This window comes from Coenobita brevimanus, chromosome 110 (assembly GCF_032717465.1).
Source record: "Coenobita brevimanus isolate Jiangsu-jjx chromosome 110, ASM3271746v2, whole genome shotgun sequence".
In the NCBI taxonomy this organism is placed as follows: domain Eukaryota; kingdom Metazoa; phylum Arthropoda; class Malacostraca; order Decapoda; family Coenobitidae; genus Coenobita; species Coenobita brevimanus.
In genome coordinates this window covers 48,336,420-48,362,904 of record NC_137063.1, presented here as the reverse complement: position 1 = coordinate 48,362,904, position 26,485 = coordinate 48,336,420, and the positions used below count along the sequence as shown (strand labels likewise).

The 26,485-nt window shown below is 39.4% G+C and overlaps 1 protein-coding gene across 1 annotated transcript in view; it reads left to right on the top strand.

Annotated features, from left to right (window-relative positions):
- LOC145417476 (uncharacterized) overlaps nt 1-26,485 on the top strand; it is a 77,536-nt gene that overhangs the window by 897 nt on the left and 50,154 nt on the right. Inside the window, exons 2-7 of the mRNA XM_080286182.1 lie at nt 5,518-5,619; nt 10,137-10,364; nt 11,645-11,761; nt 19,894-19,914; nt 23,744-23,923; nt 24,201-24,361. Coding sequence (XP_080142308.1) covers nt 5,518-5,619; nt 10,137-10,364; nt 11,645-11,761; nt 19,894-19,914; nt 23,744-23,923; nt 24,201-24,361 — 809 coding nt within the window. The remainder of the gene's footprint in view (nt 1-5,517; nt 5,620-10,136; nt 10,365-11,644; nt 11,762-19,893; nt 19,915-23,743; nt 23,924-24,200; nt 24,362-26,485) is intronic.

Below are 26,485 nucleotides of genomic sequence, written 5' to 3'. Positions count from 1 at the left end.
TTCCATATTTTGTATTCACTTATTTATGTCCTTTTACTTTGACCAAATTGCCCCTTCCAACACAAGAACCCTTTACTTCATTTCGCAACTCTCAGGATGTTTCACGTTTATATTGCTTAAAGTTGTATTTTCCTCATTTTCCATTTTCATGTACTGGGTTTTTATTTTTATTATTGTTTATTATTATTATTATTATTATCATCATCATCATCCACTCGATGTAGTGCTGCCTACTTCCTTAGCTTTTATCATTCTTTTTCTGTGCCTGCCCTCCTCTCTTCCTATTTCTCCCATCTTTCCTGTCACTTCTTATTGTTTTTCTTCCTTTACAGGTGGCTTTACATTGAGTGACAAGCCAAATGGTTTCCTGTAAGCCAAGAAACCATTACAATGCTGGGTGGTAACCATGTAACCAAACCATACGTGCTCCCTACGTGTCAGCAAGTGGGTTGGTGGAGAGTTAGTGCCTCTCCCTGTAAAACAAATAACTCAAAGTCAAATGGCCACCCTTACGGGATTATGGCGTCTGGCAGTAGATAAATAGATAGATCTTGTTGTTATTATTATTATTATTATTACGGTATTATTATTATTATTATTGTGTATACTTCATAATTTGCCTTTCCCAGCTGTTCTGCTTACTTCCATTCACAATTCTGTCTGGTTATGCATTGCATTCTTGTTACCGTTATAATTTCCTGACATTTCTTGTTTTTTTTTATTTTTTTTTATTTTCCTGATTTTACCCTGCCACTTTGCCCTTTGTGATTCTTCCCCATCCTCTCAAACCATTTTTTCCTTTCCACTTTAACCTTTGCTTTATCATTGTTCCTCATACTATTTTTTTTTTTAGCCCAACAGTTATCACTTTATGAGCCAGCTTAGGAAAAAAAATTTAGAATTTGAGTTACTGAGTACATTTGGAACAGTTGTATCAGTTAGTTGATGCATGTTGTTTGTTGGCCATAGAAAGTAGATCTTATTATAGGTTCTCTAATTATATATGGTCTGTCTATCTATCTATTGCCAGACGCCATAATCCCGTAAGGGGTACTGGTTTTATTGTGAAGTTTGTCAAGTATCTTACTGTTGATGAGTAAGTTGGGTGTGGTTAGTTTTATATGTTATTACAATATTTTTTAAAATTAAGTAGAAACACTTGCCAAATGTTTTTCTTAATATTGGCTGTGTTCCTTATGACTATAGGTTTCGTTTGAAATCAACTTTGAATTCATTATGTTGCATATTGTTGACTGACAAAAAGAAATATGAGACATTCCAAAGACAGAAAATTGTATTGAGAAATAAGTTTGTGAGGCACCCAGATAGCCCACTTGGATCATACTGTATACCCCATGCATACTACAGATTCTGTAATGTACCTTTTACCTGTAAACAGGTAATAGACTTATTAGTCTTGACCATGCACTCACTTGATATAGTGTTGCCTTGGGTGTCTGCCCTTTCTTCTCTTCCATCCCTCCTCTTCTGTCTTTCTTTCCTTCATTCTTTCCACTTTCTTCTGCCTATGGGTGACTTTACACTCCCTCGACTGTCTTTTTTTCCTTCATTCTTTCCCTTTCCTTTTGCCTATGGGTGACTCTACACTGAGTGAAAAGCCAAATGGTTTCCAGTACACCAGGAAACCATTTACTACACCAGATGGTAACCATATAGCCAAACTATGGTGTCTGGTAATAAAGGTGCTCCAGTTGGATTGAGCCTGTGTTGGTTTCTATCCAAGGAATGGTTGGGGTTTATTGCTCACATAATGCCACTCAGGGGTGAGTGAGGCTGGTCATTCTCATCTTAAATGTCAGGACCAACTTGCCTTGCCCCGGGCTCCTACACATCTCATGGGGCGACACAGGTTTGGATGATGGATATATGGAATTAGCCTTTCTCCATGGTTGGGTAATATCGGCTTGCCTGGTGTGTCAGTGTAAGCAATGTTGGTTTATTTCTGCCAATAGGAGCTAAACTCAGTGCAGTTGAATGATTATTTTTACAGTACAGTATAGTAATTTGTAAATTAGGTGTGTGAGAATTACCAGGTATGTCAGAGATGCCCCGACAATTGCTGAATTAACAGTGGAATCAGATGACGATTTGCTTGTATCAGCAGAGTCTGTCAAGTTCAAAGCCAAGAAGACGGAATTAAAATGAGTAAGACAGGTGATAAAGTAGAGGCACGGAAAGTGAAAACTGTACAGTGGCCACAGATCTGGAGTTGAATTAAGGAGACTGTGTGCTGACAGTATTCATGTATAGCAGGTGCCAGAGGCCTGCACACCACTTGGGGGGGATTCTGAAGAAGATTGATGAAGAAGTTGACAAGTACCGTACTGTACATGGTGAAATATTGTAGACTTACAGAGACAAAGAGTAAAGAGGAAGGTCTCTAACATTATAAGAGTCAGACGACTACTACCCACTGACAAAAACCGTATTGTGAAAAACTGAGGCTGTATTGTTTCGGTAAGAGTGGGAAAGTGTTTAGAATGATTTAGGTCACTGATTATTTGGTGAACAAATGGAGAAAAAAACAAAAACAAAAAAAAACAGAGCAAAGTGATTTACTGCCAGTTCATATGCTGATTGTGGTAAGGGAAAGTGTTTAGTTTGTATGGAAAAGGATGATTTAAAACACTGAAACTGTGAAGTTTGTGATGAGTGTATTTACCTCCACCAATGAAGTTGGAGGTGGTTATGTATTCACCAGTGTTTTTTTGTCTCTGCCTGTTTGTCCACAATATCTCCAAAAGTTCTCAATAAATTTCATTGTCCACAATATCTCCAAAAGTTCTCAATAAATTTCAGTTAAACATTGTGGAAGGGTGGGCCATGGGCCAAGGAAGAAGTGATTAAATTTGGGGGAACAGGATCCGGATCCAGAGTATCCTGCACAATATCTCCAAAGGTTCTCAATTAATTTCAATTAAATTTTGTGGAAGGGTGGACCAAGAAAGAATTGATTAAATTTGGGGGCGAATCAGGATCCTATCTCCACGGATCCAGTTCTGGATCCGTTTTAATGGCAGTGGCATTGGTGGAGGTATGTGCTTTCTGAGTGCTTTGTAGTTCATACTGTATTTATAAATTTACAATTTGTGACTTGTACAGTACCGGTATTACTACAAGACTCACTACAGTATACTGTAGTCTATTTTCTATGCATAAAAATCACTTGCGCCCATTGCTTTTTCCCTGTTGATGCATAAAGAAAAGCTTCTGATGTTTGTGAAATGATTGGGGACTAGTTTCCAATTTTTTTTGTTTTTATATATAATTTAAGACATTACCCAATTTACTTCAAAGATAGCATGTAGTTTATACTTAGAATTTCATGTTATTCTAGAATATCTATGAAGATTTTGTATTACATTCACTTTAATATGCTGCTGCACTCAGTTTTATGTATAAAAGAAAGCCAGCATGTCATTATCACACCATTCATAGGGTAATATCAGCAGGGGTTTTCAGATATTGGCCAGAATTAATTTAATTTTATGAGGAAAGTTTCAGGGCATTTAACTTTAAAATATAGTAGCTATGTAGTTTCCATCTATGGCTTTACTGCTGTAGAGGTGTTTAATTTGTGGTGACGACAACCAAAAAATTATTTTTATTTTTTTCCGGTATTAGCCCTTGGCATGGTAGCTTAACCCGATAATTACAGTACAGCACATTGCTTGGTAATGGGAGTTTATCTTGGTAGTTTCAGAGTAAAGTTACTGATTTCTGTTACTTGGCGGAGATGTTTTGATTAATGTCTGTGCAGATACCTTGTCACAAGTATATATATCATCCTTTCCATAAACAAGATTACTGTTTGATTTACAGTATTTATATACAGTATACCTTAATTACAGTACTTATTTTCCTTGTAAGGATTTCTTTTCTTTTATGCCTTCATTACTACATATGAAATTTGTTTTATTTCTTGCATCATTGTACAGCAGCTACATGGTAATGTACCATATAATTTCCTCGCAATGCCTTCTTTCTACAAAAACATAACTTGCTTCGTTGCAGTATAATGAACGAGATGGAGGGTGCAAGTTGGGAGGGGAGTGTCAATATGCGTGTGGGATGTAATCTGAATTTGCATATGAATGGGACCTTTACTGAAGTGAATCCCTGATAAGCATTTGTGTGTGAGGTTTGTGAAGATTGTCTTGAGAAGGTATCTCAACTTTGCTGTTTTATCAGTGTAAGAGTTTTTAGGGCAAAAATATTGTTTTACTTGTTGAATAGGGTATAGCTCAGTCTGCCCACCACTGATTAAGGGAGTCAGTGTGTGGCTGCGCAGGAGCTAAGAGAGTATTGCCATGCGGGGGAGTGTGAGGCTGAGTCCACCTGACACTTTTGAAGTATTGGCAAACATTATTTGGCAATTTAGGTACAGTAGCATTAAGATACAGGCGAGTCCTGAATTTACAAGCCAAATGGGAGCAAGGATTTTGCTCGTTAGCTGAATTCTTGTTAAATGAAGTGAAAAACTAATGGGAAAAAATAGGGTTAGGGAGCAAGGCCTCTGAGCAACCTCCCCTAAACCACCAAAACTGACTTTCTGATCATTTTAAGCTGGAATAAGGGGTTAATACAGGAGGGTAATAAATGTGAAATGTAAAAACAGCATTAATATAAGCAGAATAATATAAATTATAGGTAAAATAGGGATGTAATGAACAACCAGTCAAGTAACCTCCACCAACCACCAACACCTGTGACAGACAATTTTAAGTAGGAATAAAGGGCTAATACACATGAAATACAAATACCCTCATCGATTCCCGTAAGTTGGGATTTGGGGGGATTTTACCTGCTCGTTAAACAGGTGGTGGTGCAGATTTCAAGTTCTCGTACTTGTGATTTCTCGTTAAGCGGTTGCTCATTAACTGGGACTTGCCTGGTGCAGATTTCAAGTTCTCGTACTTGTGAATTCTCGTTAAGCGGTTGCTCATTAACTGGGACTTGCCTATACAGTATATATATTGTAAGTCAGTTGTGGTAGGTGAGGGCACCCACCATCCAGTCACTCTTGGTTATGCTGTCTTCACATGGCTGTGTACTGACTGGCAAGCCAGATAGTATCTTGTAATCCAGCAAATTATTTACGATAATACCTTGAGTGGTAACCACGTACCCAGGAATAGACACTTTCTGGCCTAATGAATTAAGACATGCTAGATGTGCCCCATATAGGCATTAATACAAGGAGTGGTTGGTATCTATTCCTTACATAATGCCATGTGGGGGACAGCAGCTGGCCACTTGGGGGACAGCAGCTGGTTATTGTTGCCTTAAATGTCTGGAATGTGTAGCCTACCTCAGGTCCCTTATGTTCCTAATGGAACAGTAGAGGATTGCATGATGGCTGGGTGGAAGTTGAAGTTCAGTTACTGTATCTTAGTTATATAATGCAATGTATTTAATTAATAAGTATTGTATAATCTAATTCTTTACCATATTATACAGCACTGTTCATCAGTTGATATTTTTTTCTACTTTCAGCTAAATCCCAAGCTAGAATTGAGTCGCAATGACCTTCTGCGATTATTGTCGTACATGGAGGGGGAACTGCAGTCCCGGGATGTTGTTATTGCCACTCTCAAGGCAAGTTACAGGTTTTAATTTTACTTTTGTTTGTTTGTTTGTTTGTTTGTTTTTTGTCAGTAATGCAATTTTGTATAAAGTAAGTCAGAAATAGAAAAGAAAAGGCTGGTCATGTAAGCTCAGAGAGCCTGTTTGAATGATGCAAATTCTCATGGCTGCCACTAGCACAACAGTGTACTCTATTTCACATTTACTTAGCAATGCTATGTGTGTGCATGTGTGTGTGTGTATATATATATATATATATATATATATATATATATATATATATATACAGTAGAACCTCGATTATCTGCGAGCCAATCAACTGGAATTGGCGCTAAACTGAACAGTTTAAATAAAAATTCCAAAACTGATCAATCGGGGAAATTCCAGGACCTAAGCGGCATTTCAAATTCACTGCGCAACCATCCCGCCTGAATGTTTTCATTTCTTCATCGCCAGAGCACATCACCGCAGTCCCTGCCATTGTTTTAAAGGTTAACAGTGTAAACACCGCAACACACCGCTGTTTTATCACAATTTTCCGTAATATTTGGTGGAATATCAGTTCTGTCTGACCAGGAAATCATCGACAGTGTTCTTTTGCTTGAAAAGAAAGATGTTGAAGACGTGGATTCAAACGATGAGGAAGAGGAGGAAGGATTATGTTCGTCTCGTGGAAAGATGCAGAGGAATCATTTCGAAAGATCATCCGATTCATGGAGAGAAATCCAGCCTACACAGCTAATGACCTTCTTCATATTCATAGACATTATGATGACTTCCAAAATCACCGTCATGTAGCAATCAAACAGTCAGACATCAGGAACTTTTCACTAGGGGTAAACATGCAAAAACAGCAAACATTTCACTCTTATCCTGTTCATGTGTGGGGTTCCCAGATAGTGATGCATCAATGTCCACACCAGCATGTCTATCTATCTATATACCTAGGCTGCTTCCCCCATGGAAAGGGAGGTAGCCGAGACAGGACGACACACTCTCCATTTACTCATCCATTCAAACACATTCATTCGCATCTTAGCCCCAAAGGGGAGAACGGATAGATCCTCACCGCACCACACCGCACAAGGGTCAACTGCACAATGCAATCAGTGACATCCGCAGAAGGGCCCGACAGCAGAGCTGGTTTACCCTTGCCACATCATAACAGACTCATCCCCTTACCCGCACCTGACCTGAAATAGCTGATCAGACCAAATGCGGGAGAATATCCCCCCAGGGCTGCGTCATCACTTATTCATTCACAATTTCTCTCCATTTATTTTTGTCACGCACAGCCACTCTTCCTTGCTCAACAGACATCCCTCTCGCATCCAGCGCTCTCTTCACACTGTCCATCCATCCTATTCGTGGTCTTCCTCTCAGCCTTACACCTCTCACATCAGATCTAGTTATCTTTTTCACCAATCACTCATTATCCATTCTCTCCATATGCCCAAACCATCACAACACCCTCTGCTCAACTCTACCAGCCATCTCCCGAACAACTCCAGTTCTTCTTCGCACTTCATCATTTTGCACTCGATCCATATGTGTCACTCCACACATACTCCTCAGACACCTCATCTCCATTACATTCAAACTTTTCCTCTCTGCTACACCCATATTCCATGTTTCAGCCCCATATAACGCAGTTGGTACCAGCATGTACTCTAGCAAAAATGGCTGCTCCACCAGTCTTCCCCATCAGTATTGTTCAACCCCCCAGCCAGCCTATCCACTCATGTCGATAAGCCTGCATCACCCACAACTGTGTCACCCCCACCCAGCCCTCCCTCTGAATCTAAATCTGATGTGGATGATGTGACGGTGGTGAGTGATGACGATGAGTGATCATGTACAGTAAATGCAGGGATGAGAGGGTCCATATCATTGCATGGAGGCAGGATAATGTCCCTGTCAGCACAATTTGTGAACACACTGGACGCTCAAAGTTGACCATCATGAAGATTCTTGCTGCAGCCACCTGAAGTTGTACCAGAGCACGAGCTTTGCAGTGGAAAGAAGAGGATGACTTCCAGAGGTACAGATACGCTTCTGAAGAGGGAAGTAATCAAGAATCCTCGACTGACAGCAGCAGAATTGAGGAGAATGCATCCCCAGCTGTTACAAGACATCTCAGTTGGAACTGTCCAACACTGCTTGCAGAAGGAGCTGGGTTTACCAAGTCGCACCACAGCAAGAAACTGCTTCACACTGACCACATCACATTCAGTTTGCCAAGAAGTATGCACACTGGACATTGGATGAGTGGAGAAAAATTATGTTTTCCAATGAAAACACATTTCAGGTGTTCCAGGTGCGTTCTGCCAAGGTTTGTCGCCCTGTCTCTTGTAGTCGATATGACCCTGCTTAGACGGTGCCAACCGTTAACCACCCACAATCAGTAATGGTATGGGGGTGTTTCTCAGGTGTAATGGGAAGGGGAGGCCTCTACATTCTTACTAAGAACTTGATGATGAATGGTGGCCTGTACAGTCAAGCTCTGAAAGATCATTTGTTAAACTTTTTTGCTATTCATGGGTGTGACTTTTTCATGCACGATTCAGCTCCATATCACAAGTCAAGAAAAATGACAAAATGGCTTCAGGATAATCGGATTGAGGTCTTCGACTGGCCTGGCAACAGTCCAGATCTAAATCCAATAGAGAACTGCTGGACAAAAATGAAGAAAATCATGGCAGAGAAGAAGACACTGAATCTGGACAACTTCAAGACTGAACTGACAAATGTTTGGTGCAAAGAAATGTCCTTAGATTACTTTAGAGATCTAAGTGATTCCATGCCAAAACACATCCAACTGGTCCTGAAAAACAAGGGAAACAATTTTTCATATTAATAAATGGCATTTCATGAACAAACATTGTAATATACTGTGATTTCTGCATTTTTTAATACCTTGTAGGGGGAGGTCCTAAGTCAATTTGTGGTAGCTGTGTATATATATATATATATATATATATATATATATATATATATATATATATATATATATATATATATATATATATATATATTGTAGTATATAGGGTCATTTTAATGCTGCTGCATGTAGCAATACAGTAGTAGGCACATTAGTATGGAAAATATTTACCATAAGGAGTTTCATCTCCATGATGTGAGGAATAGTCCTCCAAACTTTAATCTGCATTACAGCAATCCCTTAGAGAGGCAACTGGAGCATGTCTTAAAGCACTGTGATATCAGTCTCTGAGGTCCACTTTTTATATCTTTTTTGTTTTTTGTGGTTAACATTCTGCAGTATTTTGTTCACTGAAATGCCTGTTTTGTTAGGTCTGGTACATTACGACTTATTTATCCATGCATGTGTTGCAACATCTTCAGTTATGTACTGTAATTGTTAATTTTTTTGTTTGGAAGAGGGACCAAGTTACTGCTTTTAATTAGATTTAAGATTATGCTTTTAACCAAATTATTTTTATTTGTTGCCATATATATACCCTAAATTTTATTGAAGCAAAAAAACAGAATATTGTGAACAAAACAATAGAAGCATTAGAGCATATTGTATAAGGTAGAGAGAAGTTGGGATGAGCCGTAGTATATAGATTGGAAGCAAGATTCTTGTAGCACATGGCACTATTTGTGATATATATTTATGTATGCAGGGTGTCCTGGGAGTTAAGCCCAATACTTTGGGAAATGATAGATGAGGGAATTCTAAACAAAAAATATTGTATGAACATGTGTCCAAATCTCAACCGTTACAGAGCTACAATTACTGATGACCTTATGGGTGAATTATGGAGACCATTTTCACCCATAAGGTCATCAGCAATTGTAGCTCTGTAACGGTTGAGATTTGGACACATGTTCATACAACATTTTTTGCTTAGAATTCCCTCATCTATCATTTCCCAAAGTATTGGGCTTAACTCCCAGGACACCTTGTATATATGTATATATGTACTGTACAGTATTTGTTACCTGTTCCAGCAAGGTTATACCAGAAGACAAGAGAAAGTAACTTCATTTGCTTACAGTACTGTGCTGCTATATAATGGATTGTGACAATAAAGAGTTGCACAGTTGAGAGGTAGGCTAGGCATAGAAGGTATCAATAGTCTTGTATGGTGTTGCCTGAGGTGGCTCAGACAAATTGGAGTAACTGAGTAACTGAAGACAAATATTTATGTAAAAAGACACATGAGTAATTGAGAATGGAAGGAGAGGCCATTCTAGGAAAATCTGGGACAAGGTGCTGTGTGAGTTTCAAGGTAGAGAATTTCATTAAGAATGCAACAAGAGGTTCGCAGCATGAAGAGCTGCCCTCAGGTTAACATATGCAAGCATAGAAAATATGGAGAATGTCTTTTGTAAATTTATTATTTGACCTGTTTATTTGTCTCCCCTCCCTTCTTCATGTTTCATTTGATCCATTTTAAAGAGAGAAATTTGCTTATCATTGACATTATCAGAGTGTTGGTAGTAAGAATATGATCAGTAATATTTTACCTAACTAAATGGGTGTCTTCCTTCCACTCTTCCAGACTGAGCGAGTCAAGAATCTTCTCCAGTATGGCCGTGTGGGGCTGAGTGACCCATTTTTGGCCCTGCAGCGGGACAGCATCGGGGGTTCTGTGGTACGGGGTGGTGGGGTCAATGAGGCTGAGCTAAGGGCCCTGGAGGAGACTCAACTTAACCAGCTAGAACACCTCATAGCTCAGCAAAGAAAGGCTCACCAGAGGATGCGACATGTGCTCAGGGAGGTAGAAAAGGTACATAGTTTGGCTTGGTATTCAGTTGAAGGAAATAAAGTCCATATCACATTCTTTTAATTGTTCTGTTGTACGTACATTTGACCTTTCATGCCTCTTTCATTGTCTCAAACACTCTTCTTCCATTTGCTCCTCTCTCTCTCACTGGTATACTGGTCCACTCACTTTGCCTTCACATACCTCTCTCCCTGTCCGAGATACCCTTGTTCCCTTTCCTTCTTTCCCACTAACATACTGCTCCAATTCCTCCCTCCATCCATCCATCCATCATCCAATCCTACATTGTCCCATGAGGGGCGTAGGAGCCTGGGGCTGGGCAGTTGGTCCTGACATTTAAGATGAGAGTGAAAGTGAGAATGATACATATAATCATTACTGTTTTTCAGAATTATCTTCAGCCCGGCCTTCAGACACTTCTGTGGCACCCTTTTTATGTGCATTCTTTATATCTTCTGTAATTTTATGTTGTTTGTGTTAGTGATCATGCATGAATAAACATACAAACTAGAAGACTGTGTATATAGTGTGTTGTAATAATAATATATTTTACATTATCAGGATATTTTGTGTGGCAGTAATATTTACTATAGATCATGATCCAAGAAGAGAAAAAATAAATAAATAAGATAAATACCCTCAGTTGATAGTCACATTTATTTATACAGTAGTTTCACATATTTGGTTACCACACTATTGTGAGCCTGCTAGATACCTGTCCTTTCAGTGGGAGCATTCTGAGTGCCATGTTATTATTTTCAGTTTGTTACTGGGCACAAAGTTAAGTTTTTCCTAATGGATTACTGAAATCCACCTAAATGAATTAGTTCAAACAGTTACCTTGGCAAATTTTGGAAGAGTTTATAGATGTAGTGGGAGTGGTCAGCATTACTCCATCTATTACTAAAGCCAAATTAAGTATGCTTAATGTACTTTAATTACGGTTTGTGTAGGGAAAGTACTGTTAATGACTGTGAGGTACTGTAGTTAAAAGATGTCAGCAGTGAATGTCCACATCTCAGCATTGGCTGTTCATATTGAGGTGTGATTTAATACTTCTAAAATGCTTGGTGGTTTGGTGGGCTGGATGTGGCCTATAGGAGTTTACATCCAAGGAGTGTTTAAGTTTGTTGCTCACATAAAACCACTGTGGGTGAGCAACTACTCACTCTTACTTTAAATGTCTGGATGAGTAACCTAGCCATGAGCCCAGTGCCTCGTACTCTTAATGGGGCAGTAAAGAATGGGTTGATGGATAGAATAATACTTTTCTGTGTCTTCAGCGCCATTCACGGGTGGTGGCGGAGCTGGAAGAGGAGCGTCGTAAACATGAGCACGACACAGCCCAGGGAGACGATGTGACCTATGCTTTAGAGAAGGATCGTACTCGCCTCAAACAGGTCAGTTGTATTGCCTATACACATACTAACACAGTGCAGTATCAGATGTTTAAACTTACTTTGGATAGGCCATACTTCAAACATATGGACTTATTTTGGATTGGCCATTACAGTGCTGCACTTACAATTTTTGATTGGCCATTACACTCAACCGTCCATTTCCTGGACTACAAGGGGAGAATGACCAGTCCGGGAACCCCAAAAGTCTGGGAATCGCAAAAGTCCAGCCCCACATTCCACTCCCCGGACTTTTACCATACTTTGTCCGAATTCTCCAATACTGTCCGGCAGTTATTCCGATATTCTAGAGCATTCGGGAATGTAGGCTACCTATTCCAACATAACTGACATACACAGTACATAATATAGTAACACTGACAATAACAATAACATTGACACAATAGTGGTATTTTGCTAGCTACAACCCCAACGATGGTTGGTTAGACAGTTGTTGATGAGATTGTGGAGGATATGATAGATCAGAAAGCTGAGGAAAAAGAGGAAAATGAACAAGGAATGGAACACCACAAGGTGAGCCAACCACTCATCAGCCCACCAAGATACAAACACGCAGGCACCGAATATGATCTCAGTCTTGGACCGAATCGGCAATTTTAATTGGAAAATATTTCAGTCTTTATCACCATATAGGTTTGCACACCATATTATCTGAAATCCAGTCAAAAATTTGTGCTTAATTTGATTATTAATAGAAAATCAGGATTCAGAGCGAAAATTTCTTTAGTTAGAAGAAGTGTTTTGCCTCAAGCCTAACAACTCGCCTTGATGGACTTTTGTTTTGTATAAATATCGATTTACAATGCAGATGCATTTTTTTGTACTCAGATTAAATATTTACGCAAACTAGAAGTCTGTCAAGCCGTGCTAACAATCTGAAGGGGAATTATCTGTTAACATTGGTGCATTTTAGTTCTGAAACCTAATTTTTTAATTGAGTTATATTAAGTACAATATTTTTAGCGGATTTCAGATAATTAGGTGTGTATGAGCCACTGTGGTGAATAAAATTAAAATATTTTCCCATGACAAGTGCCAGTTCAGTATTTAGTCGCACCAAGTCGGGTGACTCAGTGAGCTAAGTGAGTAGGAATGGATACCATTGACTTTCCATAAGAAAGTGTGTTTAAAATTACTTATGAGTTTTATTGTGTCCAAGTCTTTCTTAAACTTTACTGTTATGCAATAAATTATTAATAGTGGCACTTAAGAAAGGTAAGAGGCAAATGGGATATTACCATGAGTTAGGAACTTGTGGGGTGAAGCAGGATGGTGGCCATGATGCTTTCATGTATGAAATATCTTCTTGTGTGTGTTACAAATGGCTTTTGTGGAGTCTAAACCTTGCTATAATTATACTGTTGTGTGCAGCAGACTGCTTATAGTTATATATGAAAGAATAATGGCTGGACTTTCGTGGGAATCCCAGACTTGTACAGGCATTTGTCTGTCGTTTGATAATATTGTTCAGCCTCAGCCCATGTCCGTGAAATCCAAAATCCAGGAATTCAGGGTATGGGAAAGAGAGGATCGAGTGTACTTATGAATATGCAATATCTTCACATTCTGTACAGTGTAGGTTAATTAGGTATTTGTCAGTCCATCCAAAGTCATCAACAGGTTTGTTTATGGGAAATGATACCAACATTCCTATACCACACAACTTCCAGGTTAATGAACTTCATAATTATTACAGTACAGTCATCTCACCTAAAGTGCGCCTTCGCAAAGTGCGTCTCGCCTAATGTGCGACGGGGGTCTGACAATAATTAATTATTTAGAAAGTGCATTTGCTACTTGCAATATGCAACGGGCATGAAAAATTGAGGCAAATACGGTGTTTTTTCACAACTGGTGAGCATTATTTGTAGCGTGTGATAGGTAAGGGTGGGGCTGGTGAGTATGTGTGGTGGGGTGCAGCTGGTGTGTGAGTGGTGGCCACAGCAGCAGGATGATGATGTAATGTCTGTAGTGTCTGACCTGGCCTTTGAGGGTTTCCTGGAGCAGCAACAGGCAGCACCTAACCTAGTGCAAACTAAGATGTGCATTCCATAAAACTGGCCATACAATATTGTGCTTTAAGAGCATTCGTTAATCACTGTGGCGGGGGGGACAATCTGGCCGCACTATGGGATGGTACTACTACTCTGCAGCCAGGTTGTTTTAGGAAGAATACTGCCACCGTATTCCCTGTGTGTCGTAAAAGGCGACTAAAAAGGGGGGGATGAGGGGACTAGGGACCCCCTCCTCTGTTTTTTAGTTCCTAAAAAGAGACAGGCCAGAGAAAGAGATGGGGGATGGAGTTATCCCCGTACCCTGAAGATTGGGTGTATGAATGTGCGTGGATGTATTGTAGTACGATTGAGGCTAAAAGGGAAGAGATTGGGAGAATGTTTGTGAGAAGAAAGTTGGATGTGTTAGCTTTGAGTGAAATGAAGATGAAAGGGAAGGGTGAGTCTATGTTTGGAAGTGTGAATGGAAGATTGTCAGGTGTTGATAGAGGAAGGGCAAGAGAAGGTGTGGCCTTGTTAATGAGTCCGGAAGTACAGCATTGTGTGATTGAATGGAAGGAGGTGTCATCGAGACTGATGTGGGTGAAAGCGAAATTTGAACGTGAGTTGTGGGTGTTTGTGAGTGCATATGGGCCTGGTAGTGAAAAGGATGAAGAAGAGAGGGAGTCTTTCTGGAATGATGTTGATGAGTGTCTGCAGAGTTTTGGAGCGAATGTGAATGTGGTAATGATGGGAGATCTGAATGCTAGAGTGGGAATTGTAGCAGTTGAAGGTGTAGTTGGTATGCATGGTGTGCCTGGAAGAAATGAAAATGGGGAGCGAATGATAGCGATGTGTGTTGAACGAGAGATGGTGATTGGAAATACGCTGTTTGAGAAGAAAGATATTTATATGTATACGTGGGTGAGACAGGAGGGTGGAAGGGTTGTTGATAGAGGTTTGATGGACTATGTGGTTGTGTCTAGGGATGTAATAGGAAGATTGTTGGATGTGAGAGTTCTGAGAGGGGAGGGTGGAGGTATGTCTGACCACTACCTGGTGGAGGGAAAGTTAAGAGTAGGTAAGAGATGGGTGAGAGCTAGGAGGGTTAGGTGTGGCAGGGAGGTTTTGAAAGTGAGTGAGTTGGATAAAAGAGAGAAAAAGATAGAGTATCAGGAGAAATTGAAATATGAGTGGAACGCAGTGAAAAATCGGGAAAATGGCTGTGTTGAGGAGGAATGGCAGTTATTTAAGAGTGCTGTGGTGGGGCATGCAGAAGAGGTGTGTGGTGTAAGAAAAGGAAGTGAATGGTGGTGCGAGAAAGTAAGTATGGATGTGGCTGAGAAGAGACGTGCATATGAAGTGTGGCTGCAGAGGAAGGATGAGATGTCATATGAGAGGTATAAGGAAAAGAGGAATAGGGCGAGAAGGGCTGTGCGTGATGCTAAAGTGGCAGCAGATGAGAGGTGGGGTAGGCGGCTGACAGAGAATTTTCAACAGAATAAGAAAATGTTTTGGAAGGAGGTGAAAATGGTGCGAAAGGGAGAGTCTGGGTAGGAAGAACGAGTAAAAGCAGAGGATAGAAGGATGTTAACTGAGATGGATGCAGTAAGGAAGAGATGGGCAGAGTATTTTGAAAGATTATTAAATGTAGAGGAGGAAAGGGTGGCTGAGATTGTAGCGGATGGAAGGGTGCAAGGAATAAATGTGTTGGGAGAGTTGAATGATTCTTTGATCACGAAGGAGGAAGTGGAGAAGGCAGTAAAGGAGATGAAAACATGGAAAGCTGCAGGTATGGATGGGTGTGCTGTGGAATGCCTGAAGGGTGGTGGAGTGACTGTTGTTGACTGGTTAGTAAGATTGTTGAATGTGTGCTTTGTGAAAAGTATGGTGCCAGTTGACTGGGCAAGTGCTTGTGTGGTCCCGTTGTATAAAGGCAAGGGTGATAAGTATGAATGTACTAGCTTTAGGGGTATAAGTCTGTTGAGTGTTGTAGGTAAGGTGTATGGTAGAGTGTTAATTATGAGAGTTAGAGAGGGTACAGAGGGAGTGATTGGTGATGAGCAGTGTGGCTTTAGGAGAGGGAGGGGATGCGTGGATCAGGTGTTTGCGGTGAGACAAGTGTGTGAAAAGTATTTAGCGAAAGGCAAGGATGTGTTTTGGGCATTTATGGATTTAGAGAAAGCGTATGATAGAATTGATAGGGAGGCTTTGTGGACTGTTTTAAGATTGTATGGACTTGATGGTAGGTTACTAAAAGGGGTGAAAAGTTTTTATGTAAATAGTAGAGCGTGTGTAAGAGTGGGAAATGCTGTGAGTGATTGGTTTCCTGTGAGAGTGGGGCTGCAACAGGGATGTGTGATGTCGCCTTGGTTGTTTAATATTTACATGGATGGTGTTGTAAGGGAGGTGAATGCAAGAGTTTTAGGTGGAGGTCTGAGTCTGGTGAATGTTGATGGTGGAGAGTGGAATCTGAAGCAGCTGCTGTTTGCAGATGATACTGCACTGGTGGCTGATTCAGAGGAGAGATTGAGACAGTTGGTAGATGAGTTTGGAAGGGTGTGTGAAAAGAGGAAATTGAAAGTAAATGAGAATAAGAGTAAAGTGATGAAGTGTACGAGGTTGGTAGATGGTAGGGGGATGAATATAGTTTTGAATGGCGAGTTGCTTGAGGAGGTAGAGTGTTTTAAATATCTAGGGTCACATGTTGCTGTGGATGGAAGAATAGATGCAGAAGTGAAGTTTAGAATAAATGAAGTAGGAAAGGTGCTGGGAGGAATGAAAAAAGTGTTTAGATGTCGTTCGCCTAGAATGGATGTAATGAGAAGGCTGTATGAGGCTGTTGTGGTACCGACTGCGTTATATGGTGCTGAAACATGGAATATGGGTGTAGCAGAGAGGAAAAGTTTGAATGTAATGGAGATGAGGTGTCTGAGGAGTATGTGTGGAGTGACGCGTATGGATCGAGTGTGGGATGATGAAGCGCGAAGGAGAACTGGAGTTGTTCGGGAGATGGCTGGTAGAGTTGAGCAGAGGGTGTTGCGATGGTTTGGGCATATGGAGAGAATGGATAATGAGCGATTGGTGAAAAAGATAACTAGATCTGATGTGAGAGGTGTAAGGCTGAGAGGAAGACCACGAATAGGATGGATGGACAGTGTGAAGAGAGCGCTGGATGCGAGAGGGATGTCTGTTGAGCAAGGAAGAGTGGCTGTGCGTGACAGAAATAAATGGAGAGAAATTGTGAATGAATAAGTGATGACGCAGCCCTGAGGGGATATTCTCCCACATTTGGTCTGATCAGCTATTTCAGGTCAGGTGCGGGTAAGGGGATGAGTCTGTTATGATGTGGCAGGGGTAAACCAGCTCTGCTGTCGGGCCCTGCTGCGGATGTCACTGATTGCATTGTGCAGTTGACCCTTGTGCGGTGTGGTGCGGTGAGGATCTGTCCGTTCTCCCCTTTGGGGCTAAGATGCGAATGAATGTGTTTGAATGGATGTGTAAATGGAGAGTGTGTCGTCCTGTCTCAGCTACCTCCCTTTCCTTGGGGGAAGCAGCCTAGGTATATAGATAGATAGATAGACATGCGGGGAAATTTGGTAATGAAAAATTCGTTCGGTAATGATTCAGAATGATTAAGTGCCAAAAATTCGATTGGTAATGATTCAGAATGATTCATTACCAGAAGGATTTTTCACATGTATAAGTGTACTGAGGATGGAGACAGTGAATTATCTTTTTTTTTTTTTTTTTTTTTTATGCAAGAAAGAAGGAATCAGAGGCTCACAAACCTTTCCTTCCAAGAAAAAAAAAAAAAAAAAAAAAAAAAAACAAAATAGAGCCAAAATCCAGTAGTGATGAGAGTGATAAGTGAGGCAAGGGATGTAGCCCGTGCAGAACAGCTGTTGAGTGTTGTGATTCAGCTTCCGACCCTCTGTACAATGCTGGTAAGGTCTTGAATTTTTATAATAAATATACAGTATTATTCTTGTATGTTTCTATTGTAAGTTTTCCTTTTGCATTTTAGTTAGGGATAGGTATTGGTGAATCAATATACGAAAATTCAGAATGTGTTGCCATTTTATCATGGGATCCTATGCTTCGCAAAGTGCGAATTTATAAAGTGCGATGGGCTGGGTCGCCCATATTCAGTCACTTTATGTGAGATGACTGTATTTAGAATTCATACCACAAAACTTCCAGGTTTGTGAACATAATTATTTCAGTACAGTATTTAGAATATTTTTGCGGGCCATCCTATTTAGTGGATGTGACTGAACTTTGACCATTTACCTACAGTAATGATGAATAAAAGAAAATTAATAAGACTGTTGGTGTACTGTCTTGGCAATAGAAAGTTCATGGAGCAAAATTTAAAGATCAGTCACCTTATTTGTTCCATGTTATTTTGACGAACTATAAAATCAGCTAAGTATTTGAACTACTGTAGATTGCATCCTTGTGTATATCCCCTGTGCCATAACACTTATATTTGAGTGCTTTTGTTCCCATTACAATTACTACATTAACTTTTTTGTTTGTTTGTTTTTAACACCAGTATTCCAGTATTCTGTAAAATGACAGATAAGATAATTCACCATTAGAGGGTTGTTTGTTATGGGGTAAAAGACATTGTCATGTTGTCCCTTCAGATAATGTTTTAATTTATTGTGGCTTACACCCCACAGCTTTATATAGCTTAGGAGAGGCTTCTCTGACTGAAGGAGTTAGTACCTCTGCTTGTTTTTATATATGGTGTACCTACACATACTTTATATATTTTGTTTTCCATAGTACTAAGAATGTTAGAACAATGTAAGATTTTTTTGTACAAACTTTTTCGTTGTCTTAGGTACATAGGAATGTAATAAAAAATTCTTGTAATCGCAGATGAAAAGGAAAATTAGCATTGCAGGACAGCATAACCTTTTTGCACATATACTGAGGTATGTCTGCCAAGAAGCAAGAGATGTTTTGTGGGGATGGCATTGTTAACTTAGGTTTTTCCAAGTTTATATGTATTATGTTTCAGTGATATACTGTACTATACTCTTTACTATATATACCGATATGTATATACTGAGTTTTGAAAGTGGAAGTTTGGTGTTTTAAGCACTAATGAAATTAGAGAACCATATGTTGTGGGGTACTTAAGATTATTGGCTGTGACCCATACATTGAATCCTGAAATTACTTTGTTTGATTAGTAATGATATAATGAAGAACACAGACCATTGTTAATGCAGCCTAAGTTTTCGTTGGCCTTTTACTTTGAAAGCAGGCCAATATGTCTGCAAAGATTTCTTGCCAGTAGTTAGTACTTCATCGTGAAAGCATAAATCTTGTGTGTTAAGAAATAGTTTTGAACAGCACTGCTATTAGATAACCTTTGAAGCCACATGTCAGCCATGCAGATATACTTACCATGAAATTCTCTGAATGCGAAAAGGATCAGTGTCCAGAAATGGATAATATTCATAATTTATGGACCTTACTCTTATAAAACAAACAAATACTGGTACCGTACTTATAACATGAACTCAAGGGATATGCAGTGAAAGAGATTAGCACACATTTTATAGGAGAAGAGTCTGTCTCCTGCATTGGTACTGTGAGTAGGTGATGCCCCATTACTGTGAGTAGCTGACATCCCTTGGACTTTCCATAAGTCATTACTTCCTACATTTTGAGGAGAAGAGGGGCCTAAGGTATTATAGTTAACCTTTTAATAGATATTGGCTCTTTTTGCTGTCAGCCAGAGAACGTTAGGTCTAACAGCTTTGTTCAACCCGTTTACTGTGGTTGAAGTTTCTGGTCAGATTTTTTTTTTCTTTCATGACATATGTAAGATTCATTTTATGAATGGTCAGTGTATAAACTACCACTCAGTTTCATGGTTTATGGAGTGTCAAGACAGGCTGTCAATCACAAGATTTATTTAGGAGTCATTGCAGTATATACCATTACTGTATTACGCATTCACATATATTGTACTTGCTTTTCAGAGCAGTATGTGCTTCACTGATTGCTTAGTGCACATTATATTTCTTGGGTTATTCTTGTATTTTCACCAGATATAGATGTAATACATGATTAGTAATTGTGATGTTTGGGTTGTTGCAGCCTGAGTTGAGGATGCTTAAGGTTAGAGTTTAAACATTTTGTGCAACTTTTGCTTAACTTGTGAGAAGCATATCATTAATTGGCATCAGTAGTTAAAACTGTGCAATATCAGTAAAGCTGTAGGAAGCAATTATTAGCATGACTTCTGTTGTAAGTGTTGAATATAACCTCTTCTTTCTCAAACATAAAGCTACTTTGGTCAGTCTTTCATAGTAAGCTCTGTCTGAATTACTGTAGTATGTTTGGGACTGCTAGTTGTCCGATGGTAGATATACTGTGTAACATTAATGCTTAAAGTAATGATAATATGCATCACATGAAATATCCACTGTAATATAAATGACACTTGATTAAGGTGTTATGTTTCTATCTCTTCCCATATATAAGAGCTGGGTATGATAGTGGCAATATAAAAATGATTTTATTCCATTTTATTTCCTCCCCCAAAAGAGTACAGTGTGTCTAAGGAGTGGTACAACAAGCACCTCAATTCCCTAAGCATATTTTTCAAGCATGTCCCTAAACTTGGCACACCATTATTTATGCATGCAATTTGTTTATAAGAAAAACTAGTCTGCAGTCAGATGGGGTGTGCTTCTCAGCAGCTCAGGAAACCATGGTATTGTGTTTCCCCGCACAAATTAGTTTGTGAAATCGTTGGCAAGAAACCTTTTCTCAGTTTACTAGGAAAGTATAGCATTACTGTATTGTGCCATAATCAGAACTTAATGACTTTTGAAACTGCATACATGTACATATACTGTACAGTAGAATAATTATACATGCATATTTATATATAATACCTGGCTTCCACTTTTATACCAGTATTATATGGTCCTTTCATGGTTTAGGTTTTCCCTTGTCATACACAGTAAATAATTAGGCCCTAAATTTCAGTTCCCACAATTTTGTACCTGAAATCCATCAGATTTGTGAGGGTTTCTTCATACCCAGCTCTGGCAGTACTGCTTGTATAAATAATGCAGATTCTCAGTCCAGCTCTAACCATTATTTTATTTTATTTATTGTTATTCTGTAGGCCAATAGAAAAACTGAGCAACTACTTTGAAATTACTGCAGTATTGTACTTCACTCTGTACACTGCATATTCTTATCGGTCTATTCCCTGAAGGTAGGAGATCGTTCCCATTCCAGTTCCCTCTACCCATCCTTCCTGCATCATGTAATGTTTAGCTTTGGTCATAAAACACTTGTTCTTAATTTTATAGCCATTTTTATCATATGAAACACAGTAGCTCGTCAAATTGTTGTGTGTGTATATGTATGGGTTATAGTCTGCTCATACACACACGCTGCATCCGTTTTCTCCCTTGACTTTATTTATGAATTTATTAAATCATCATCATCCCTGCAAAAATTGTTCCCACCTAAGAGATCATCCTCACATTGTTCACACCTAAGAGATATGGTAAGAAAGAATTGACCTACAAAGAGAAATCACAGAAGTAGGATATTATTGAACAGCATGAAGTACTTTTCGAATTGGGTCACATTGTCATCTGTCATTCAAGCCATCACAATCCTAGCTTCACCTCACAAGCAAAGCCATAAGCACTTCATCCTTTATGATCCTTCATCAGTTCTATACCTTCTTCAACTCTCATGCCCATCTCTATCTCTCTCTCTCTCTCTCACACACACACACACACACACACACACACACACACACACACACACACACACACACACACACACACACACACACACACACACACATATCCAGTCACCTTCTTGACCTGCCGAGTCTCCTTCCAACTTAAGAATTGTTCACTTATATCCTTGTCTTCAATATGACCATACCATCTAATAACACTCCTCTACCCTGTAATCTCTTGACCTCCGTACACCACATTTTTTGCAGATCTCTTGTGCTTCCCATGTTTTCCACTCTACACATTTCTTCTTTCATCTTTCATTAAGAGTGAAAGCATATTCTGTTTTTCATTGCTTCAGGGTTCTCACTTCCTGTCACCCGCAATTTCTTTTTTCTTGACAATCCAGCATGCTTCACCTGTGTGGCTGGTAAATATTTTATTTCCGCTAAATATTTTATTCAGTTTAAATTTTCCAAAATCTCACATGTCACACTAACAAAGTTCTATACAATTTTAAAAGTCAGTAGCTTTGCAATACCTGTGCCATCATTCATACACTGGAGAAGAGGCAAAGGATTAGAATATACTGTAGTGTTAGGCTAGCACACTTGTTCTAATCTGATAAAAATCCATAATCCCTTTCATTTAAGCTCATGGCCACATATAGTCAGATTGGATTATTGAACTCACTGTTAACCAAGGAGACATATCCCTGCATCATAGCTAAGGCTTAGCTATAAAATTTTCTGCAACCAAAACTTATATTTTCAAGGTATGGGTATGGTCTAGTGTCTTCAAATAAACATAAACCAGCTGTATATATCAGGGTATACTTTATATGAATTAGAACTCTCCTGTCCTTGAGGGTAAGCAGAGTGAGGAATGACATGGAGACTAAAATAATAGAGACAAGAGTTAATAACATCCCCCCAAAATAAAGTACTGTAGTGGTTTTTATTCCCCAAGATTTTCCATCAACCCATTTACGTGACTCTGACACAAGTTTTAGCATCTTTGCAATAGAAATGTATTTTAGCTTATTCATGCCTTTCCTGGTGTTTTTATTGAACTTCAGAATAACTTGTAGCAGTGAAGGGGTTAGTTAAAACTATCTGAACCCTTCTATTGGAAAAGTCTTTCTTAAGAAAAGTAAAATTAACTTTTAGAAAGCAAACTGTAAAATATATCATCTGGTTGAAGCAGTTAACCACTTAGTTCAGTGATGTGTTTTGTTTGTTCATTGTTACTTACTCCAAGTGGTTTTAATTCTTAAAAGAGACCTCCTGGAGTGGAGGAGTTAATGAAGGTAGTGTCAAATCCTCCAGTTTAAGAAGTTTATTCTAAGTTTAATAAAATCATCTGGAGATAGGAAATATAAACTTAAACTATGCCATCAAACTGAATGGGTTCAGTACCCTGCCAACCGGTTTCATTGGTGCCTGCTTTACTTCCTTGCATTCCTCCTTCCTGAGCTCACTGTCCACTCAGCCAGTGATATTAACATTCCCTACATATCATTTATTTCTATACCATTTTCATTTTAAATATAAAATCTGTGCTTTATTAAAGAAGCGCCCCCTTCCCCCTTTTTTAAATAGTACTTTTCACACACAGTGATGCACAGTACTATACTTCTCATCTCCAGCTCTACTCACCTTCTCCCTACTTCACCTTCCCCTCATAAATTGACCTTTGTATCCAAATTGTAGGCTGTTACTCATTTCTTACTTTATTTTATTCTCTATGCTTATGTGTAGACAATTTGTTCTTAATCCAACACTCCTTTACCTATATTTACATCCATCACAATCCTTGTCTTTCATCTCATTCACATCAGTATTTTCTCTCCCATTTTCCCCCCTCCGATCTCACTCAGTATCTACATCCCACCATCTTGAAGCCTATGAATCAACTTAGTTTTCCATTTGTATTGTGAGATGGCAGTCACTGTCAATGCCAGAGTCAGATATGTATATTATGTAGTGCTGTAGTGCTCTTACAATATATTGCTGAACGGTTTTCAGTAATTCTGAATTTAGATAATATTTTAGTACTACATTCTGTTTCATTACGTCCTGTTCTTTAACAAGTAGGAATATAAATATTTGCTAAAGAGTACTGTAGTTCATAGGCATCTAATTAATTGACATTTTAATTAGGCTGCTTATATGTGGTGTTAATTTATCAGTACAAGAGTTTTTTTTTTTTTTTTTTTTTTTTTTTTTTTTCTCCAGGAGTTGGAGTCTGAAAAGGCAGCTAAGAAGAAGCTAGAAAAGGAACTGCGTAAGGTGCAAGAAACCCTGGAAGAAGAAAGAGGAAGACAAAAACAGATAATACTGATGCTAGTAGAAGAGCGTAAGAGACTGGCACTCCAGTATGTAGAGGAGAGAAAACGGTCGGAGGACTTGGCTCAGGTAGGGTATGGCTGAACAGATTGGGACGGACTCATTCGATTGGGAGATATTGCAGTGTGTGGGGGTCATAAAGGAAAAGATAATGCATTAAAATTAAATGAATTAATAGTGACTTCTCTAATTATTGGATTTGGTTTTAAAGTACAAGTATTATTTTCATTTACATCACAGCAAAGGATGTTTAAAGTATGCATTATGGTATATAGTATATGATATTACAGGTGATTTATTGCATAAACAGTTGATTAGGTTCTGAAGACCTTCATCTTGCTCACAGATACTCTCAGAAGAGAAGGGTCGGATAGACTCAATGGCAGAAGGTTTGGAGGAGGAGAGCAAAAAATCTCTCCAAATGGAAGCAGAACTAGAGAAACAGTTGGCAGACTTTGATACTGAACGACAGCAAATGAGGGGACAGCTGGCCAAAAAGGAAGAACGGTAAGAAAATATCTTATTCACTGGCTGGCTGCTTACTAATAAAAAGATAATGATGAATGGAATAGCTTTAGAGAGGTTGACTTAATCTCTTTAGGTAGTAAGTATTTGAATGGTTTAGTTAGAAAGAGTTCCATGTACAGTCAGACCCCTACTTGCCAAGGATCGACTTACGAAAAATCCAGATATGAAAAAAATGTGTGTTCTTACTTAATTGTATCTTTACAGGAATGAGTCAAGCTCGTACTGTCCCGTGTCTGAAACCACATTTATCGTACATATCCTTAAATTTGTGAATTGTTTTGGCACACACTATTTCATTCGGTGTGTGTGTGTGTGTGTGTGTGTGTGTGTGTGTGTGTGTGTGTGTGTGTGTGTGTGTGAGTGGAATAGGATGGAAGTTGTGGAAACAATGAAGAAAGTTAAAATGGGGAAAGCCCCAGGAATTGATGGAGTGTGTGGTGAAATGCTGAAGCATGGGGGAGAGATAGTAGTAGAATGGATGTTGAAGATGTGCAGATTGGCCTGGGTGGAAGGTAGAGTCCCGGAGGATTGGAAGTCAGGTATGATTATTCCCCTGTACGAAGGAAAAAGGGAAAAAGAAGTATTTGGTAATCATAGGGGCATTTGTCTTCTTAGTGTAATAGGAAAAGTATACAGTATGGTAGGTTACTTATTGGCAGAGTTAGGGAAATAACAAAGGAATTAATTGGAGAAGAACAGGGAGGCTTTAGGAAGAGAAGAGGTTGTGCAGATCAGATATTCATTCTTAGATCTTTATTGGAAAAGTTTCTAGAGAAGGAAAGAAGTTGTATGCAGTCTTCATGGATTTGGAGAAAGCATATGACAGGGTGGATAGACAAGGATTGTGGAAAGTATTAAGAATATATGGAGTAGATGGGAAGTTGTGGAATGCCTTGAAGAGTATGTATGAGGGTGCTAAGGCTGCAGTGCATGTAGATAGTGAACTGAGTGAATTTTTCAGTTTGAAGGTAGGATTGAAACAGGGATGTGCCATGTCTCCATGGTTGTTCAGTCTGTACATGGATGGGGTTATAAAAGAGATACAGGGTAGGACAGTGGATCTTGGAGCGGCCCTAATGAGAGAGGGCAGTGTTTGGAAACTCCCTGTACTGTTGTTTGCAGATGATACTGTGTTGTTAAGTGAAGTCAAAGGGGAGCTGCAAGGCTTGGTGGATGAGTTTGGGAGAGTATGTAAGAAATGGAATGTAAAGGTGAATGTTGGGAAGACTAAAGCTATGATCTTCGAGAGAACTGAAGTCACTGAATGGTGAGGTTGGATGAGGAGGAAATGGAAAATGTGTGTTTAAGTACTTGGGTAGTGTGATGAGTAAGGATGAAAGTTTAAAGGGTGAAGTGCTTGAATGGGTACAGCAAGGAAGAAAGGTTGCTGGTTCCTTGAAAGCAGTGATAAGAAACAAGGAAGTGAGCATGGAAGTGAAAAAGTTACTACATGACAGTATTGTGATACAAACTTTAACATTTGGAAGTGATGCTTGGACCTTGTTGGAGGGACAGACGTCAAGAGTGAGAGCAGTGGAAATGAGTTATTTGAGAGGGGCATGTGGAGTCACATGGAGAGAGAGGCTGACAAATAAGGAAGTGAAGGAGCACTGTGGTGTGGATGTGGATGTGGTTGTGACCTCAGTAATTATGGGATTAGGGTCGGGTTGGACAAGAGAGAGACTGACAGACAGACAGAGACAGAGGATAGCACAGAAGTAGGTATGGAGTATAAAGGAGATGGGGTAGAGGGAAAGAACTCTGTGACCACAGTAATTATGGGATTAGGGTTGGGTTGGGTTGGAGAGAGAGAGAGAGAGAGGGTAACTCGGAAGTAGGTATGGAGTAGAGAGACGATGGGGGTAGAGGGAAGGAACTTTGTGACCTCAGTATATAATTATGGGATTAGGGTTGGGTTGGAGAGAGAGAGAGAGAGAGGGAGAGGATAGCATGGAAATAGGTTTGGAGTATAAAGGAGATGGGGTAGAGGGAAAGAACTTTGTGACCTCATTAATTATGAGATCAGAGTTGGGTTGGGTTGGAGAGAGAGAAAGAGAGAGAGAGAGAAGTATTTATGGTGTAGAAAGGTGATGGTGGTGGAGG